General features: G+C 42.4%; 1 protein-coding gene across 1 annotated transcript in view; it reads right to left on the reverse strand.

Moving 5' to 3' along the window:
- Positions 1–11: 11 nt before the first annotated feature.
- hydin (HYDIN axonemal central pair apparatus protein) overlaps positions 12–19531 on the reverse strand; it is a gene marked incomplete at its 5' end in the record, with an annotated part of 121146 nt that continues 101626 nt past the window's right edge. Inside the window, 21 exons of the mRNA XM_084059512.1 lie at positions 12–374; positions 2180–2461; positions 3583–3807; positions 4287–4517; positions 4615–4765; positions 5049–5212; positions 5669–5878; positions 6691–6913; positions 7292–7401; positions 7885–8055; positions 8590–8742; positions 9459–9657; positions 10181–10350; positions 11408–11629; positions 11742–11949; positions 12719–12866; positions 13411–13576; positions 14477–14603; positions 15140–15340; positions 16433–16661; positions 16946–17037. Coding sequence (XP_083915638.1) covers positions 141–374; positions 2180–2461; positions 3583–3807; positions 4287–4517; positions 4615–4765; positions 5049–5212; positions 5669–5878; positions 6691–6913; positions 7292–7401; positions 7885–8055; positions 8590–8742; positions 9459–9657; positions 10181–10350; positions 11408–11629; positions 11742–11949; positions 12719–12866; positions 13411–13576; positions 14477–14603; positions 15140–15340; positions 16433–16661; positions 16946–17037 — 3916 coding nt within the window. The 3' untranslated portion in view covers positions 12–140. The remainder of the gene's footprint in view (positions 375–2179; positions 2462–3582; positions 3808–4286; positions 4518–4614; positions 4766–5048; positions 5213–5668; positions 5879–6690; positions 6914–7291; positions 7402–7884; positions 8056–8589; positions 8743–9458; positions 9658–10180; positions 10351–11407; positions 11630–11741; positions 11950–12718; positions 12867–13410; positions 13577–14476; positions 14604–15139; positions 15341–16432; positions 16662–16945; positions 17038–19531) is intronic.

Below are 19531 nucleotides of genomic sequence, written 5' to 3' on the forward strand. Positions count from 1 at the left end.
ACTTGTATACTCAGAGTAACATTTACATGGAGCATTCTACAGTGTAGATAGTAGACCTAGAGATAAAAAAACATAGGTCTGTAGTCTGATACATATCAAACTGGGGGTCGTTCAAATGAAAAAGGTTGAGAATCACTAGTCTAGACGTTGTTGTCCCTGTCCCTCTGGCCTGAATCAGGACTGTACCCTTTGAGGTAGTAGATCCAGGAGCAGGGCTGGCCGTGGCCCTCTGAGCGTGGACTGGTGATGCTCAGCTTACCGAAGCAGGGACTCCGGGAAGAGCCTGGGGGGGGCTCAAAGGATACCAGGATGTTGTGGGTCTTTTTAGAGCGCATGGAGTCCACACCTTTCACAGTGAAGCATGGGTTGTCCACCTAGGAGGGGCCGGATTAAGGGTCTGATTAACTCTGTGAAACCTAGCATCCCGATTCTGGGCATGTCATAATAGGCAAACATTCTACGAACATTAGGCAAAAATAGGATTTGGTGTAGACGGAAAACAGAAGAGGACCAAGTGTGGACCCCTGGGGGGTCCCTGCAACAAAGTATTTATGGGTTAAGTGGTCAAGTCAAGTTAAGCCAAGTCAAGCAGAAAGGGATGTGTGAGAGGAGTTATTTAAACCTAAGGCTTATTCAAAAATCTTCAAAAATGCCTGATCAAGCTGGTAGGTAAATGTTCTCCTATTTTCACAGAATGTTCGCCTATTTTCACTGAATGTGAATGTTGGCCTATAATGAATGCCCAATAGGGACGCCAGGTTTAAAGTGGTTAAAGTTAGTAAGGCACGGCAAGTTTATTAGCACCTTTCACCAAGGAAATTCGAAGAGCTTTACATAAAACATTAAGCATTTAGACACAGAGCATGTGAAAATAATACAAATAAATAGTAAGTAAGTAAAAATGTAAGAATGTATTAAGTGAATCATCTGTACTCTATCTCCCACACCTTATTAAGAAATGTAGAGAGCAAAGCAATCAATTCAGGCTTAATAAAAACTGCGGGGAGGTTGATGTGTGTGCAGCATAAGCCCTTTGATGACATTTCAAGATTATCATTGTAAGTGTGTGTGTGTGTGTGTGTGTGTGTGTGTGTGTGTGTGTGTGTGTGTGTGTGTGTGTGTGTGTGTGTGTGTGTGTGTGTGTGTGTGCGCGCGCATTTCCATTACAGTTCTGAGAATGTGAAAGATCAAGCTGATCAAGCTGGTAGGTAAATGTAAATGTTCACCTATTTTCACCCTGTTATTTTCCCCTGTATTTATTGTTATTTTTTGTAGTAATGCTTTATTGTGTTTCCCATTATATTTTGTTTTGAATTTTGTAGTAACATTTTAGTCGTGCAGTAGGATCAAAGAGTAGGAGCGCACATCCAACGTCTTGGACTTTATAGTTGTGTTTCATTTTATTCTGTAATGTTTTATTGTGTTAACTGTTTCATTTCATAGTACCGTCTTTCTTTGTAGTTCTTACATGTCTTCTTGTTTCAGTTCCTGTCCTTGTGTGCTGTCTTCCACTCCCAATTACCATTGTGCAACTAGTTTAGTAGGTGATAATTGGGAGTGTACACTGCACACATACCAGCCCATTTCCATCTGTTCTCTGCCAGATGTGTTCATTGTTTTCCAGTACCATTCGTAGTGTTTGTTTCTTTGGTTTTTATCTCGTTTTATTTTCCCTGGTTATTGGATTTTGTTTTCTCCCTGCCTGGATATGTTTGCTTTGATTTCGGAATGATTTCCCATGCTTTTTGACCTCACTTTGTTCTCCAGATTTTGGATAGCCTATTCCTTATTTGGATTTATTTGCCTTTTTAATGGACTGCCAACCTGAAGTTTCTAGTATATGATCCCTGCCTGCACCACCTATTCGTACCTCTTGTTTACCTTTGTCGTCTACATTTGGGTCCTTCCCATAGGTACCTGCTGCCCTCCATTCACCAGGTGTGACACCTGGAATTATGAATGCTGAGGAACCAACAGGCTCGGGAAGGAACCTAATACATTTTGTAAATTGCTAAATTTGTGGAAGCAGTGGAAGGCCTGGTCTTGTGTGAGCGGGGTGGGAAGCGGTTTAATCAAAAACATGTAACTTTGAAGTGAACCATGTAACTATCTTCAGGCCTCTATGATGGAAAATTATTCTCTTTGCTGCATGCAACAGAAGTCCCACCGGCCCCCTTACCTGGAAGGAGAAGACAGTGGTCTGCAGGAAGACATTCTTGAAGGGGATGGAGACATTGGAGCCTGCCCTGATGTTGAAGGGGCCTTGGGCTTTGGGTGGGACACAGGTCCCGTGAAGGGGGAAGACGTACTCACCACCAGCACCTGAGGACAGGGTGAGCTGGCCCCTCACCTCGCCCAGCTGGTGGGGCTCAAAGCACACCTCCACACTGACCTCTGACCCCACCTGGAACCCTGATGAAGCACTGATGTTCTTGTCCACAATGAAGTTAGAGCAATCCGTCTTTGATAGAGAGATATAGAGAGAGAGAGAGAGAGAGAGAGAGAGAGAGAGAGAGAGAGAGAGAGAGATATCGGTTAACCAAAACATCATGGCTTAATAGACTTTTTGCACAATTGTACATGTATTCATAAAGTAATTCTTATGCCAGAAAAACAGAATGGCAGATTTGACCTGTGCATGGCTCCAAAAAAGTTTTTATTGCATTCTTTTACATTGCCTAATAGCTCCAGTACCAATGCAACAGCAAAGTGCAGTAACTACGGTACACTTTTATTGTTGTTGATTTTGTTATAATGATAGTATTTATCAACTCTTATGCTTAATGATTTGTGCATTTTTAATTAAGTCTGGTCAAATTGAACATTTTAGACGTGACAATTTAAAATGATGTCATATTTTAGTCTAAATATGATTTCATTATTCTTTTTACTTATTGACTTATCTAGATAATTTTCCTATCAATTAAACTTTCATCAACATTATTAATTTCTATTATCCTTTTATCATTTAACACAATGAATAAATAAAGGCTACACTGAATCACAGTAACAAAATCCACTACCTTTAGATTTGAATTAAAAAATAATTTTAATTTCTTAAAATGAGAATTATTATTATCGTTTCATTATTATTAGATTTTTTTTTAAATGAATTATTATTATTATTATTATTTATTAACTTCATCGAGGCACTACATTCATTAACAATTGCACTGTCTGTCGTACAAACTCTATTTCCCCTGCAACGTCCTCGTGTCCTGAAGGCTGCATCCCACAACTGACACAGTCAGGGGCAACCTGGCCTGGCGGAGATCTGCGCTCTTAGGAGTACACTTTTAAAAGAACTTTGTTTATAGTGCAGTGCACCTTTCAAAAGAAAGTTACACAGCTTCACAGCTGCCAGAAGGCAACAGGACATGATCAAACAGTTGATAACCAAACAACAAAGATGAAAGCAAAAGGAGAAGAAAAGCCTAGATATAAGTAAGTCTGTCAGTAAGTGTGTTTGAAGAAAAGATTTAAAAGAAGACGCTGATCTGACTTTCCTAGTCCTAACCTGCTGAGACGCAATTTGTAATGTATAATATTTCATAACATCAATGTTATTGACATTCTCCTTACCTTGCAGGAGTACTCGGCCCTGACGCGGGAATAGTTGATAAACTTGATGGGGGCGGAGTGGCTGCTGCCCAGAGGACAGCTGAAGTATATGTCCTTCTCTGGAGGTGGGGGCTGGGCTCTGAGCTGCAGCTCATAGTGAAAGTAACCTAACTCACTGCTGTGGAGGCTAAGCCGTGTCGTAGACTCGCCTGCCCGCAGCGGCTGGTACTCAAAACTCAAGGTTCCCTGCGGATTGGAGAGGAATACATTTAAACGCATCGACCCACCACAATTTGTACACACAGACATATAATCCTATTATAGCAGAATAAGCTGATTTTCGCTGTCATGTGGAAACATTGTATGTCCAAAATGAGATTATTACTCACAAGCACTAATACTTTTCATTAACCACCTTTCAACCTGGCATCCCCACTTTGGGCATGTCATTGGCAAAATAATCTACAAACTGCAACTCATTGTGAGCTTGAAGACTGGCTAATTTCACTTAAAGTGACCAATATATCATTGATCTATTAAAAACAACTAAATTGTATTATTTGCTTCACTGTGCGTGTGCGCATCTGTTTGCATCAGCAGGTGTGCATCTGTATACTGTAGGTTTGAAAGAAGAAATAAACTGCAAAAACACAGTACATAGCCTTTTCCAAGCTGAACAAAAACCCTGTTGTCTCCATGGATGTACAGTATTAAGGTTCTCCCACCTTAGACTGTCCTGGCACGGTGCGTTGAGGGGGCACACTGATGTCGAGGCATTTGCACTCGGCAGAGAGGCAGATGGCCGTGGCCAGGGGGTTCTCCACTTCAATGCTGGCTGAAACCGTCTGACGGACTGGTGTCACCAGCTCCAAGGTGGACAGAACTCCTGGAGACGTGGCCTTGAAGCCCACGTTGTAGAACAGGAACTCAGCGGACACCTCATTGCGGAAAGTCACCTGGAGAATGGAGGATTAAAGGCCTGGATGAGGAAAAGATCTGCATAATGAAGTCAAGTAGTACGTGTGTACTGAACGTGTGTCCAGAGCTCCAGACCTTAGCGTTGAACATCCCCTCCTTGTATGTGAAGAAGGACAACCTGTAGTCCCTCTTGGCCAGAGGAGGAACATCAATATAATCTAGTCCCTTCAGGGCCACCGTAGCATCAGGCCTCTCAGGCTTCAGAACCTCTATCAGCACACGAAACCTGGGGATTGAATGACAGATTTGTGAATTTACAGAGAAGTGTGCTCCCCAGAGGTGTGTCATAATATAGTCCTGCATTCCTTTTCTCACTTTTACCGGAACGTGACATGTTGGACTTTAAAAATGTATTACGCTGCACTCCACACCATATTCTGTTGTTACCGTAAAAAGCAAAAAGGTAGGACCTTCCCACTCAGTTCCCTGGCAGTACACACGTACAGGAATGTGCTGTAGGCGTATTTGTGTGTGCATGTCTGAGTGCTTGTTTGTATGAGGGTTGGTACCTCTGTGGCTTGGTGAGCCAGTTATGTACTGCAAGCAGCTCTGTGTGCTGTGTCTTAGCAGGCAGCTCGTAACTGATAATGGCCTCAGGCCTTGGAGGGTCCGCTGTTCCCTGCAGGGCATACAGCACGCCTGTACCATCAGGGAAGGAGAAGAACACTGAACCCTAAAGGGGAGGAGATGTGTGGTTAATGCATGATAAAAAGGATGGTTATAGGGACAGACAAGGAGGAGAGTGGAATGAAGGAGAGGGAAGAAGAAGGGAAGCACTTTCGAGGAATCAGAATGAGAATACTTTTTATTGCACATATGAGGGATTTATTCTCAGTAAGGTTATGTGTCACAGGAGAGGAGAGGAGAGGGGATGGTCTTGGGGCAGTAAGCCTCCATGGACAATAAAAGATTAGTATTTCCTTCAAGGTACTTCCTTCCTTCTTTCCCTTCTTGCTTTTATGCTTTCTATCACAGTATTTCTGTAGTTGTGGTTTTTGAAGGAAACAACCTTTTGACACAGTGGTTCTAAAAGGTCTTTTCTTTCGTTCCTTTCACTGAAAAGAAAAAGGCCTTCTCTGCTGTATGCCCTATCGTCCATGCCCTACCTGGTATGCCAGGTATGCCCTACCTGGTGCTTCTTGCCTTCGATGACCATGGTCAAGGGTCGGTAGGTGATCTCATAGGCCTTGTTCTGGTAAGGCTCCAGAACAAAAGAGGGTGCAGCACTCCAGTGCTCCCCCTCAAGAACAGGTTTGAGGCTCCAGCGTTGGCTGGTGGGGTTGGACAGCGCCAGCGTCTGGGCGTGAGAACCACGCACCACGCAAGTGAACGAGAGCACCTGGAGACAGAAACAGGAAGTTGAAATATGATACAACGATCGATATTATTGGCTAAATAGGCTTTGCAGCAACGACTTACATTAGGAGTCTGTGAAAATACAATTTGCTGTCTGCTACCAGTATGCAGTTAGAAAAATAGAATAAATGTTCAATGCATACTTAAGGAATCTTGCATTTTCCTGTTTTTGTTACAGCGCACAGCTGTACTTACACCCTGGATCCCCCAGGGCTCTATACTTGGCAACCTCCCTTTTTCCCTCTACATCAAATCTCTTCAGTGAAAATAGCAGATCTCACAATGCGTCATGCTGCATAACGTGCTGCATAACGTGCCTATTATGATATGGCATAAAAGCAATTCACTGAGTCATATCTCCTCACATCACCATTACACCCAGAGACAAACTGAAATGCACTGTCGCAGATATAATTGGTATGGTGCTGAATCTAAAAACTTAGGGTTAGGGTAAATGAATACACAATCATCGGTATTGGAAAATGGGGCCAATTTGCATGGGAGCTTACAATGCACATTAAACAGTTCTGTGGGCAAACTCTCTAATAATAGATCACATGATTTTTAAAGCGAGAAGAACTCTCTGTGAACCACATATATGGAATTGAATAACTCATGGTGCATTTATCTTTTAACCCCTTTAACCCTGGCGTCCATATTTTGGGCAAGTCATAGCGAAAACCTTCATAGATCTTACATAATGTGTAGGTGTTGTGAGCTTGTAGATCAGCTATTTTTGTATTTTTATAAATATAGGGCTTAACCGAGGGTTTGGTGGTTTAACATAAGACAAACCTCTTTAGTAACGGGGGTTGTGATGCAGGAGCCAGTCAGGGTGAGCGTGATGGGTGCAGGGGAACCCTCGACGAAGCAAGGCAGGTTCTCGTATCTCGTGTCATTGCTCAGCTCCACAGGTGCAAAGGTCACGTCAAAGGGAACATCCATGCCGGGGCAGATGTAGCCCTTGCTTGGCACGATGGAAAACTCAGCAGGGAAACTCTCTACATCCCAACGGAAGCTGATATATATATACACACCACAGACAAATATTTTAATTAGTAACGTACAGTATATTACACAATTCTAATGAAATAACAAACTGTATAATAATTTCCCTTGCAATAATGTGTCTATATGTGTATTGTAATGTGTCTGCAGTATATTCCAACCAGACAAGACTGTGTGTATTATTCTGCACTCCCAACAAACATACATACCGTACATGTAAACATACAAAGATAGATAGATAGATAGATAGATAGATAAATAGATAGATAGATAGATAGATAGATAGATAGATAGATAGATAGATAGATAGATAGATAGACAGACAGACAGACAGACAGACAGACAGACAGACAGACAAAGATAGGAAGAAAGAAAAGGATTAACCTACCTGGCTCCTATGTCTCCAGTGTTCATCATGATGGTTCTCTTGCTGGCCTTGCAGCGTTGGGCCACGGCCCCAAAGGCCAAGTAGTCCTGGTCCAACTGAACCTCCACACCCTGCCAAAATGTGTTGGAAAACATTTTTACGATATACTGTTACTTAGTTACAGTATATCCGTAACATAGTTTCCAAACCTTGTCTGTAACCAAATGGACCCGTATTTGTACACTCAGCGTTATGGGGTCCTTGAAAATAAAACGTTTGAGAACCACTGTCCTAGTGGACTCCTAATGTGTCATACATACATAGTAAATCAGTGTCATACATATTCTGAGGAAAACCTGGAGATTGACATTCAGTAATTGGGTCTTATGATCAAAATAAGAACATTATAATGTTATGTAAAAAAACAAAAAGATCTAACATTTGCACGTAGAAGGACAAGTCTTGCCACGGACACATTTGTCCGTGTATGGACACATTGATGACCCCTGGACACAGTTTTACTTTCATGGGCATATTCCACTTTGTGAGAGTCAAAGTCAGCTGTTTGCACATTTATTATGTGCATATAAATGAATAGATTATGTCCCGCCTACCTGGCAGCAGCCATGGATAGTCAGCAGGGGGCGCAACATGCCCAAACACTCTGCTTGCAAGTCTGCTGTGAAGGGAGACATGCGCTGGTGGGGTGAGTACAAGATTTCAACAACACACCGCCCACTGTACGCTTTCATGATCAACTCCCCTGTTGGGTTGAATGACAGCACCTGATAGGAGGAGAGGAGAGGAAAAGTAATTAGTGGTACATCAAAACTCTAAACATAGGGCCATTTATTTACATACTGTTGGCAGTAGTGCTGAAGCATCTGGAGTAAAACAACCCCTGGAGCGAGGGAGGAAGAGAGGGAGAGAGAAAGTCTTGCGTTGCCAACCGATCAGAGATACACCAACTCCAAACAGCCCCAAAGACACGATGCCAGCATTATTTGACCCCATTGATTCCAAAAAACGAAGTTAAAGGAGGGGGGCTCTATTTGGCAGCAGATTTCCCTGCCAGGAAATGCCCTTACAGTCCAAACCACTGACTTATACATGGCTCCACATTAGGGCCTTCAATATTCTATTTGGGAAATTGATGGGATGTTATTTGAATGGGAGGTAAGAGTATGAATAAGTCACCTAACATGAGTTGCTTAAATGGTAACACATGTGAATGTTTCGCATTTTCAGCATGGTCCTTCTTATGTAGATACCCGGCTTGTATGTGTGCGTGCATGCATGCGTGTGTGTGTCACTCCTACCCTGGGGTCCAGGGGTGTGGGCATGTGCAGTAGCAGTGAGAAAGACAAGTCTGAGGAGCTGCGGTTGACCAGGGTCACCTGCTTCTTCACTTTGTGACCCAGGAGCAGAGCACCCAGATTCACCTTCCTCTGGCTGGGATCCTCCACATCCAGCTGGGGGAGAGAAGGAGAGAGACGGACGACAAGTATTGTTTGAGATATACTTGATACCCAAACCCAAAACCAGTAGTGGATAGTAATAATGAAGTTTTTTCTGTTACCGCCGCGCTATGACCACGTCTGGTGCGTTATCCTAATAAACTGGGTTGCACCCAGAGATAATTATTTTTTATTCTTCCATATGCCTTACAGAACCACAAAACGTTTTTGGAAGCTTATGACTTTCACTCCACTACATTATAGCTCCAAAACAAATATTGAACTTTTGTCTCCTCACAACATTTCTAGGAATAAGTACAAAAGTACATTATGAATTAACTATTTAAGTCCTGAAAATAGATGATCTGCAAGCTCACAATGCATTATGATCTTGTACATGAACTGAATTCTTTTGAAAATTTCTGATTTTTGGGACGGACAATTTCAAAATTTCAATACAGCAATGCGTTGAATTAAAAAAGAAAATGTAGGCTACTTTGTAATGTGTACTTTTTTTAAAAGCAAGTAGGCTTCTCCTCTACTTTAACTCGAGTACACATTTAACTGAGCAACTTTCACTTGTAGTTCAGTAATATTTGACCAGGAGTATCTATACTTTGACTCAAGTACTGGGGTCGGTTGAGTACTTTGTGCACTATTGCCCAAAACGGACCCAGACATGCATGCTACATACTGAGGTAATGCATATTATGTGTAATACGAGGACTCACCCTCATCTCAATGCCTTGCCCCTCAATGTCCACCACTTGCTTGGCACAGTTGTTGATGATGAATGTGAGCTTGTCGTGGTAGCGACATGCCCGCCGAGGGTAGAAGGTGATTGGCACCTCCACTGTGCCACCAGGAGGCACAGTATCTGTTTGCAAGCACACCTCCAAGTGGGAGGTGTTCTGAATCTGGCAGCGGATGCTGGAGGACATGTACAGTAGGGTAAGTGGAATACATTTTGTTACCAAGTTTATTTGTTTAGAATGGAGCCCCGGAGTGGCCATTGACAGAAAAATATAAAATACTTGTGGCCACGAGATAGTATTTCGAGGCGACACATCTTTTTCATTTTTTTTTGTCAATGGCCATGCCGGGGCTCCGTAGTTAAACTACACCTGTTTTACATTACTTTAGTGACATATACATGTACAATAACATACATAACATTATGTTGTGGAAATTCATGATGTGAAGGGGAATTAATCCAACATCGTCTCTGTCGGGTGGAAACCTCATATTATCCAAAACTGTTACTTTTCAGGATTCAAATTCAAAAGTAGCAAAAGTAGCAAAATCTACAAGCTCAAAACGCGCTGAGAAGAGCAGATCTGCTACTTTTGCTGCTTTTGAGTGACGCTGTAGTATGATCAAGTAGGTGGGTTAATTTATGAAGATAGGAGGTTTCTGCCCCGACAGCAACGATTATACAAACACTCACACACACCTGGTGCCCTTCTCTCCTTTGTTGCTGATCACTAGTGTTTTCGTGACTGGCACCATGCCAGCGCAGTGCAGGAAGCACATGCCGAAGTGGTGTTTAGTGAAGGAGAAGCCCAGACCCGGAGCCACAGCCCTGCCTTCAATGGCGATAGGAAACACTGGGCCGTGCATCACCTATACAGACACACAATGACAACCAATGATGCATGGTCCTGTTAACACATTTAATCCGGGAACGCATCTCTGTCATTTTGTACTTCTTTAGCTATTCAAAAATAGCAGATATACAAGCTCATAGCGCGGCACCGAGTGCCACGTTATGAGCTTGGAGATCTGCTATTTTGTTTTTTATCGTGAAAATGTGTGCACATCTTTGAATATATATATTTTAAAGCGAACATTTGTAAAATATTTAGTTCCAGGGACCCCCCCCAGAAGCAACGATTTTAGTTACAAATGTTTCGCTTTAACAAATATATATTCAAAGATTTGCACACATTTTCAAGATTTTTCAAGAATAGCAGATCTACAAGCTTGTAGATCTGTTATTTTTGAGTGGTGCCGAAGGCAACCACTCCTTTACATGACTTTGTCCGTATGTATGTATGTATGTATGTATGTATGTATGTATGTATGTATGTATGTATGTATGTATGTATGTATGTATGTATGTCCACAAACATTGATGACAACATCAATACGGGGGTCAATACTCATCAAAGGCACCACTCACTTCACACAGGGTGTGATTTTTTAATAGCCAAATAAATCTAAAATGATAGAGATGCATTCCCGGATTGAATTTGTTAAACTCTATCGTGATTCAAACCATGTCAAACCATAGTGTAAACAGTAGGTCAGTGGTTCTCAAGCCTTTTCATGTCAAGGACCCCCAAATTGAATGATGTATTTGGCCGCGGACCTCCAACTGAAAAGAAATTGTGCCAGGGACCCCCATAAGAGAAGAGTTATATTGTTAAAATTCTTCAAAATTCTTCATACATTTTTTAATTCTTAAAGATATTTCACATTTTTGTGAAAATAGCAGATCTACAAGCTCGTAACGAGTTTTGAGCTCGTAGATCGGCTATTTATAAATAGCTAAAGTATAACATAGAGTTAAAGTAAAAGATGACTTTGATGCAATATTAACTAACACCCCGGAACCCCCTGAATGACCCTTGGGGGATCCCCGAACCCCACTTTGAGAACCACTGCAGTACGTCTTCACCTTGATGAGGAGTCTGACGTCCTGGAGATCACATGCACCCTGGGGGCAGAAGCAAAGGCACCAGCGCAGCTGTTTGCCCACCTCCACAGTGGCTGTGTGTGGTTTTGCTTCTAGGTGGCGCAGTAGATTACGGGGACCTGTCAGGTCAAAGTCCACATCCAGATGGAACCTCCCAAGATTGGACACCAGCAGTGTTAAGATGGACTGGTCTGAAAGTTCTACCTAGAAACAGTGCAAGCACAGGTGAGACATGGACCAACTACGTCACTGTAACCTCAGTGACGTAGCGTGCGCACGCGAGTACGCACACACACACTTCTTCACGTGTACTGACCTTTCCAAAGTCATGCGTGTGCGTGCAGTCGGGGCTGATCTCTCGGAGGCCTTGGTCTGTGTTTTCCACCTGAACACAGGCGTTCATGGTGTAGCCGTCGGCCTTAACAGAGAGAGCCAGCAGCTCTGCCCTGCCCTTCGCCTTGACCAGCAGCTTGAAGCTCACACTGCCCTCCTGGCTGGGCGTCAACGACACTGACAATGGCAGCCTGCATTGCAGATATAAACACATTCAAATTCAGGTTCAGGTTCCCATAGAAAGCACTATAATAAAGCAGTGGTTCTCAAACATTTTCATGTCAAGGGCCCCCAAATTGATGTATTTGGCCGCGGACCCCAATTTGTAAATATTTTGTGCCAGGGTAGATATGTCAAGAAAAATCTACAAGATCACAACGTGTTGCATCACAACGTGTTGTGAGCTTATATATTAGCTATTTTCTAATAGCTAAAAAATCGAATAGTGGTCAAGTGTTTAGGCTATTTCTCATTTTGCTGGGGACCCCCTGAAACCTCCTCAAGGACCCCACTTTGAGAACCAGTGCTATAAAGCATTAAAATGGAAGTGAGGCTCTGTGAAACACATACACGCATCTACAAAGTATGACCCGTTTTGGTAACACTCCATTTGAACAGTCTTCTAGAAATTATGAACTATGTACATATCAAGTGATGATCGTGTTAGATGACACTCAGTAGCATTGTCTCAACATACTTTTCAATAACATTTTAACTCACCGTCTTTAACCACATTAACCCTGGTATCTCTAATTTGGGCATGAAAATATTTCAAAAAGTTTACATTTTTTTCAAATAGCATACTGTAAGTAGGACGTAAGTGGTTAAATGTTGAGCTAAATCATAGATATTGTCAATGAAACAGACTATCAATGGGTGTTCTGTATCAACAAAGCATTTGCAGACTCAGACACACAATAGCTAATTTTGCATTTGTGTGTGTGTTCCAGGGATCCCCACCTGCCTCTGGGAGCCACTGTACCAGACATGGGCGCCAGCAGCAGACTGTGGAGTTGGGCTTCAGAGTGGAGAGAGGACTCCAGCACAGAGAAGTGGAAGGGCTGCTGCTCTCCATTAACTATATAGACGGTCTGCTCTGCACTACGGCCTACACACACACACACACACACACACACACACACACACACACACACACACACACACACACACACACACACACACACACACACACACACACACACACACACACACACACACACACTACATTAAACAGTTTCAGTCAGGAACACTGCACGTCATAAGTAGATTTAACCATTTATTGCAACAATGGAATAGTTAAACTTGACGGTAATGGCTTCACTCTTAAGATATTCCCAAAAATGTTCAAAGCAGCATGCTAAGCAAAATCAGGGAACGCTATACAAAAGCGGGCCCATAGCAAGACATTTAATCAGATTAATTTGAGTCATGCAAACTTCAATTACAGTTCAACATTAAAGCCATAGAACATTGAATTCAGTTTAACTTTAGAGCCATGCACATAAGGTGGAAGCCAGGGTGGTGTGTGTCTGTGTGTGTGTGTGTGTGTGTGTGTGTGTGTGTGTGTGTGTGTGTGTGTGTGTGTGTGTGTGTGTGTGTGTGTGTGTGTGTGTGTGTGTGTGTGTGTGTGTGTGTGTGTGTGTGTGTCATACCAACAAGCAGGTTTCCCAGGTCCAGATGTGCTCTGTCCAGGTACACCAGAGGTTCCCTGCAGTTCCCCACCAATAGGAAGGGAACAGAGAGCGACAGCTTCTCAATCAAGAAGCTCCATGAAGACTCAACTACACCCAGCTGCTCCGCCATGTACTCCAGACACACCTACACACACACACACACACACACACACACACACACACACACACACACACACACACACACACACACACACACACACACACACACACACACACACACACACACACACACACACACGCAGGCAGGCACGCAAACACAGAGAGAGGAGTGTGACCCAGTACAGTATGGCCTATCTTCCATGTGTTTCAGATGACATTAGCTGAGATGGGATGACAAACCATAGCATCCCTATTCTTGGAGGAACATTAGCTGAAAATAGACGATCTACAAGCGCACAACACTGTGAGCTTGTAGATCAGCTATTTTAGGCAAAGAGATTTGGTGTTTAGGGGAAAAGAGCGGACCAATTACACAGCCGACTCAGGTCAACTAAGTATAGAGGGTTTAAGTGGTTAAAAATGAAATTGGAACAGATGAGATCGTACATGTACAGTATGAGACAACATGAATAAATCAAAGGCCATAAATTGAGAGTGATAGAATTATATAAAAATCAGACGTTGTGTTTAAAGCGAGCGAGATTTCACTGTGTGAGAGAAAAGGTGATCTGAGAAGAGATATTCAACATCCTCTCAGCACATTTTCAGGTGATTCCTACCAAGTCATAATGTTTTCTTTTTTGAGTGTGCACCTTATTTGATAATATATTTCATTTTTTGTTTTATATTTTGTTTTAATGTTGTTCTGTTGTCTGGCTATTTCCTTAGCTGTCTGACTATTTCACCCACTCTTTTACACCGGTAAACTTGAAGTTCAAGTCTCTGAATTCCCCTCTGGCCGTCAAATGGTCAGTCAAGGAATAAGGCTCAGGATTAAGGCTATTTTCAAGAGATTTCAGTGTTGCAGCTCTGTGAAAATCTCAACCTATTTTACCTCAGCATGGTTGTGCCCAGCCAACCTTACCTCCACTTTCTTCCCAGGCATGATAGAGCCGTGCGGAGTGAGGCAGCGGAACGGACAGGGCCCAGAGCCCTCACATCTCCACTGGAATGAGTAAGGCTTATTGGTGGGGTTCACCACACTGAAACATCTGAAGAATCAGCAGAAGACCGTGCCCATGGCCGCACGCACGCACGCACACACACACACACACACACACACACACACACACACACACACACACACACACACACACACACACACACACACACACACACACACACACACACACACACACACACACACACACACACACACACACATACAGTATACAGTTATAATGTATTATAAGCAAAATCAGATCCTAGAATCGAATCGAGAGATCTGTAGTCCAATGTTTTAATTCTACTTTACAACTTTTTATATGTTTTCTTTTTTTTTTTTTTTTCTGCACCACAAAAAACAAGGGCTCATCTGCTCACCTCCCAAGATTTAACTAAAGGTGATGATTATTAAAGAGCAGTACACTTATTTTAGAGATATTAACCACTTTAAACTTGGAATCCGTATTGTGGGCATATCATTATAGGCAAAATGTTTCAAAAAGTTTCACTTTAAAAACAAAATGATGGCATTATCTTAATGTTTTAAAGTGGTTAAGCCTCCATAACCTTTCAGTTGTCATACCTAACCATGGGTACAGAGAGGCCAACAGAGTTGAACTCTATGACCCTGGTGTTGGGGTGCAGCGGGCCCCTGAACTCAGAGCTGCGGCGGTTCCCACTGATGTAGTCTGAGTCCTCCAGGTGGAAGTGGCAGTAAGGCAGCAAGCTGCGTCCACACACTGACATACAGGGAGCCTGAATCCCCTCCTGCAGGTTGGAAATGCTGGGGAACAAAGTTTTTTATTACTGTTTCTATCTGTTAATCCATTCATAGCCAAACACTCTAAAACAATTATTACTTTCAGAATGTGTTCAATTCACTAGTGAGTTGAACCTCTCTCCTTTCATTGACAATGGGAGGAGAGGAGAGGAGTTCAATGATTCTGCATTACATTAGTAATTGTTGTCTCACCTCTGATGCCTGACTATTTGGGAGTGAGAATGTGTTGGTTAATGTGATGCACAGTGCTCCCGGCGCAAAATAAGCAGCGAATGAGAATCATTACAATGCAAGCTTGCCTGCACAGTTCAATGAATATTTGTTTTTGGGGGGATATAACGTTTTCATTCTTCACAGTTCACACCAAATAAAGGTAGACAATAAATCTTTAATTACTTATTTGCTAATGGATCACGTACTGTAACTTGGCTTTATTCATTACAGCATGCTTAAGTTTCTCTTTATGAACAGTCACTATTAATATTTGTGCGCATGATGTAGGTGCCATTCATGTTATTTGCTGCTGGATCACATAACTTGGCTTTAGTTTATTCTCTACTGCATGCAATGGCATACTGCTGACATATCTCTGTAATGGCTAGTTGGGACTCGGTAGCCTATTAATATATGAGCAATTTTGTCATTGGCACTTGTACAAGTTTATCTGTTAGTAGCGTATGTGACGTGTGTTCTGTGTATGCATGAATCAGACAGCATGAGTGAGCATGCATCATAGCTCGGTCTGGATGGGCCAGTGCAGGGCTCTACGCTCTTCTCTGACCCCCGGCAAAGCACTCTTGAACTTGAATCTGTTGTGACAGGGTAGTCATTGTGTTTTGATGGTCTGTGCTGAGCTTTGACGTCCCAAAACAGAACCATGCTCTGGAAGAAAAACTTCAACTGGTTTTGACGCGTCCAAATGTTAACTATTTTAATCTGTACATGTTTATGGTGCACGTGTTAATAAATATTAAATATTATTTTCTGATGATGACAAGGGTGATGGGTGATGCTAATTACTAGAACTACTATCAGTACAAGTACAATTAGGACAACTGCTACATACAACTACTAACTATTTAGTACTGCTGTTACCTGCAGGCCAGCCTTCCCTTGAACATGGCCACGTCCAGAGGAGAAAAGCGGATGTTGAAGGTCTGAACGGCCCCGGGCCCCACTGTTCCTACGTTGGGCTCCACAGTGAACGGAGGCAGCTCAGAGTCACCCATCATTAGAGACGTCACACTGGCAAGAGCGCTGGAGGGACGCATCCAAGTCATTACTGCTGCTGACCTGCTGCCAGGCCGAGAGCCAGGGGTCACGTCTGGAAGACACACACGCACACGCACGCAGAAACGCGCACACGCACACACACACACACACACACACACACACACACACACACACACACACACACACACACACACACACAGTTTTCAAAGTCTACTGACATGACCTTTAACCTCCATTCTTCTAAATGTACTGTAAATCAGATATTACAATACAGCAAGTAACATTCCAATATATACTGTACTAATGTGCCAATACGCCTTGTACAATTACAGTTGACATGCGGCACAGATCATTTTCATATGGCAAAGCAATTACCTCCTTGGTCATAGCTGATGTTGCCATTTGGGTCCATGAGGACTTGCCAAGAGTAATCCAGCTTCACACTGCCCTGGTTCACCATCTGTAGCCTGCAGACAGAAATATGAGATACACACGATCCCCCCCTTTTTAATGGCTTTTCAAGCCATTAACGATCTTTTAAAGAGAGACTATGATGGGGGTGACGTGACAGTCATTTGAACCTACAATATGGTACTGAGAGAACATTGAATGTCCATTAAGCCACTAATGCACATTAACAGACTGCTTTTTAATTGAAATGTGTTTTAAAGCTATTATGGATACACAATAGTTTTTAATAAGAAAGGCACTTCACAATGGAGAAGCAGATTAGGTTTACAGAATGATGAAGGTAGTAACCATAGGTCCTGAATGTAATAAGTTAAATACAGCTCATTCAGAACACAGACACCATCCTCAAGCTGCTGCTGAATGTGCTCTGGCTGAGTCCCGAGACAGAAATAAATGACCCCATAGTTATGATTTGTTATGTGCATGTGTCAGTAGCAAGCCTCTAATGAGCGATCATTAGTGCCTTCTTTAGGGGTTCATGCCCGAAGGGCTGAAATCCTATTGTTTTTGTGCTCATTTTTCTCCTTCTGCTGCAGTTCTGCAAATTCCTATGAGATGGTAAATGGTAGGGACATGTACATTTCACCAATGAATGATTGGAACTTGTGTACATTGGGGGCGTTTAATTAAAGGTCAAAATCTTTAATAAGAAAAGTCATAACTCCTAGACTGTGAGTCTTATTTATACAAATCTTGTTACAGATATCTACTGGTCCTCCATCTACAGATTTGCCTCAAGAACTATTAAAGTCCATCTTACTAGAGTTTCCATATTTTTGAATTTCTTGAACATGTTTGACATCTCCTCCTAAACCGCAGTTATAATTGCTAGCAAACTGTCCATTATTGCAAGGTTACTCACATACAGATTCTCGGTATCTTATTGTCTCCGCCAGGCCGAAAGGCATGGCGAGAGAGTATGTTTTACCCCCTGTCCGTCCGTCCGTCCGTCCGTGTGTGTGTGCGTCATTCTGTTTTGTCTGTGTACAGCTAATCTCTGGCACCGTTGGCTTGAGCGCAGCGAAACTGTGCACACACAGTCCCTGGATGCCAAAGCCGAACCTCTGCTCCAAATTTTTCACATGGGCCTTTTATAGCGCCACCAGGAGGCCGATTTGTGCAAAACACATTTTTGAACAGTACTCCTACAAATTTTGGCCAAAAATACACCAAATTGGTACACAGTATCTCTATAGTCATTAAAAGAAACGGCTCATTTCAGATTTTTCATATTCCATCCTGATTGGCAAAAATTGTCTTTCAAAGTTTGCAGGAGTACTCTGTTTCGAACAAAATACCTCAAATCATGAACACAGCATGCAATTTCCGTGCAATTTTGCACACACATTCCCATTAGGCCGAGGAAGAAATGCCATTTGAAAATGTTCAAATCAGCCTCATGGTGGCGCTGTAACAGGCCATTCGTGTTTTTACCTATAACTGCACCGATCAGTGTAAAACTTTGTACGCACACTCTCTAGAGGCCAAGGACAAACCTTTGCCCTGCATTTTTCACATTTGCCTTTTATAGCGCCACCAGGAGGCAGACTTATGTAAAACATATTTTTTGATATTAAGCCTTCATATTTGATCCAAATTTCACGCAAATCGGTACACATGATCTCTATAGTCATGTGATCAAGACGGATCTGTTTGATTTTTCATATGCCATCCTGATTGGCTAACATTGACATGTAATGTTTGCAGAAGTGGCCTGTTTTGAACAAAATGCCGCAAATCATGAATGCAGCGTCCGATTACGGTGAAACTTTGAACGCACATTCACACTATGTTGAGGAACAAATGCCACCCTTTTAAAATTGGCCTGTTATAGCGCCACCAGCAGGTCAAATTTAGCAAAACACATTTTTAGAACAAAATGCCTCAAATCATGCATGCAGTGTCCGATTGCCGTGCAAGGCCTAGGAATAAATGGCATCCTTTTCACATTGGCCTATTATAGCGCCACCAGGAGGCCATAATAACCTACCTGACCTGGCGGAGACTTGTGCTCCGAGGAGCACCTTTTCTAGTTTAGTTTGGAATATTCTAAAATATTTGTTTAAATCGACCACTACAAATAAATAAATAAATAAAATCCAATCATATAAAACTCAAAAGTTATGTTTCATAACACTGTTGAACCATGAGTACATTTATTTTCATATTATATAGAGGGAGTCATCAGTTCCAAACATGTGCATTGGTACTAGCACAAATTTGGCCATAAATAAATGGAGGACAGGTTGCCCAAGCATCACCCAAAATAGGTGGAAATGATTAATTGAGCAGATTTTTCTTTTTTTTAAACAGTAGAGGAGACGGTGTTGAAAAGGGCATGGCCCAGCACAGATTTACCCACATATGAATGAGCGCCTGTCCGATCATCTTAAATCCTGTGAGTTATCTTTGAGGTGTAAGAAAATGTCAGAAATAGGTGTTCAAAATATTTGTAAGAAATTGTCAAACGTCTGACCAGTGTGTCTCAAA

This window comes from Gymnoscopelus microlampas (genome assembly GCF_963454915.1).
Source record: "Gymnoscopelus microlampas genome assembly, chromosome: 6".
NCBI classification, from domain to species: Eukaryota; Metazoa; Chordata; class Actinopteri; order Myctophiformes; family Myctophidae; genus Gymnoscopelus; species Gymnoscopelus microlampas.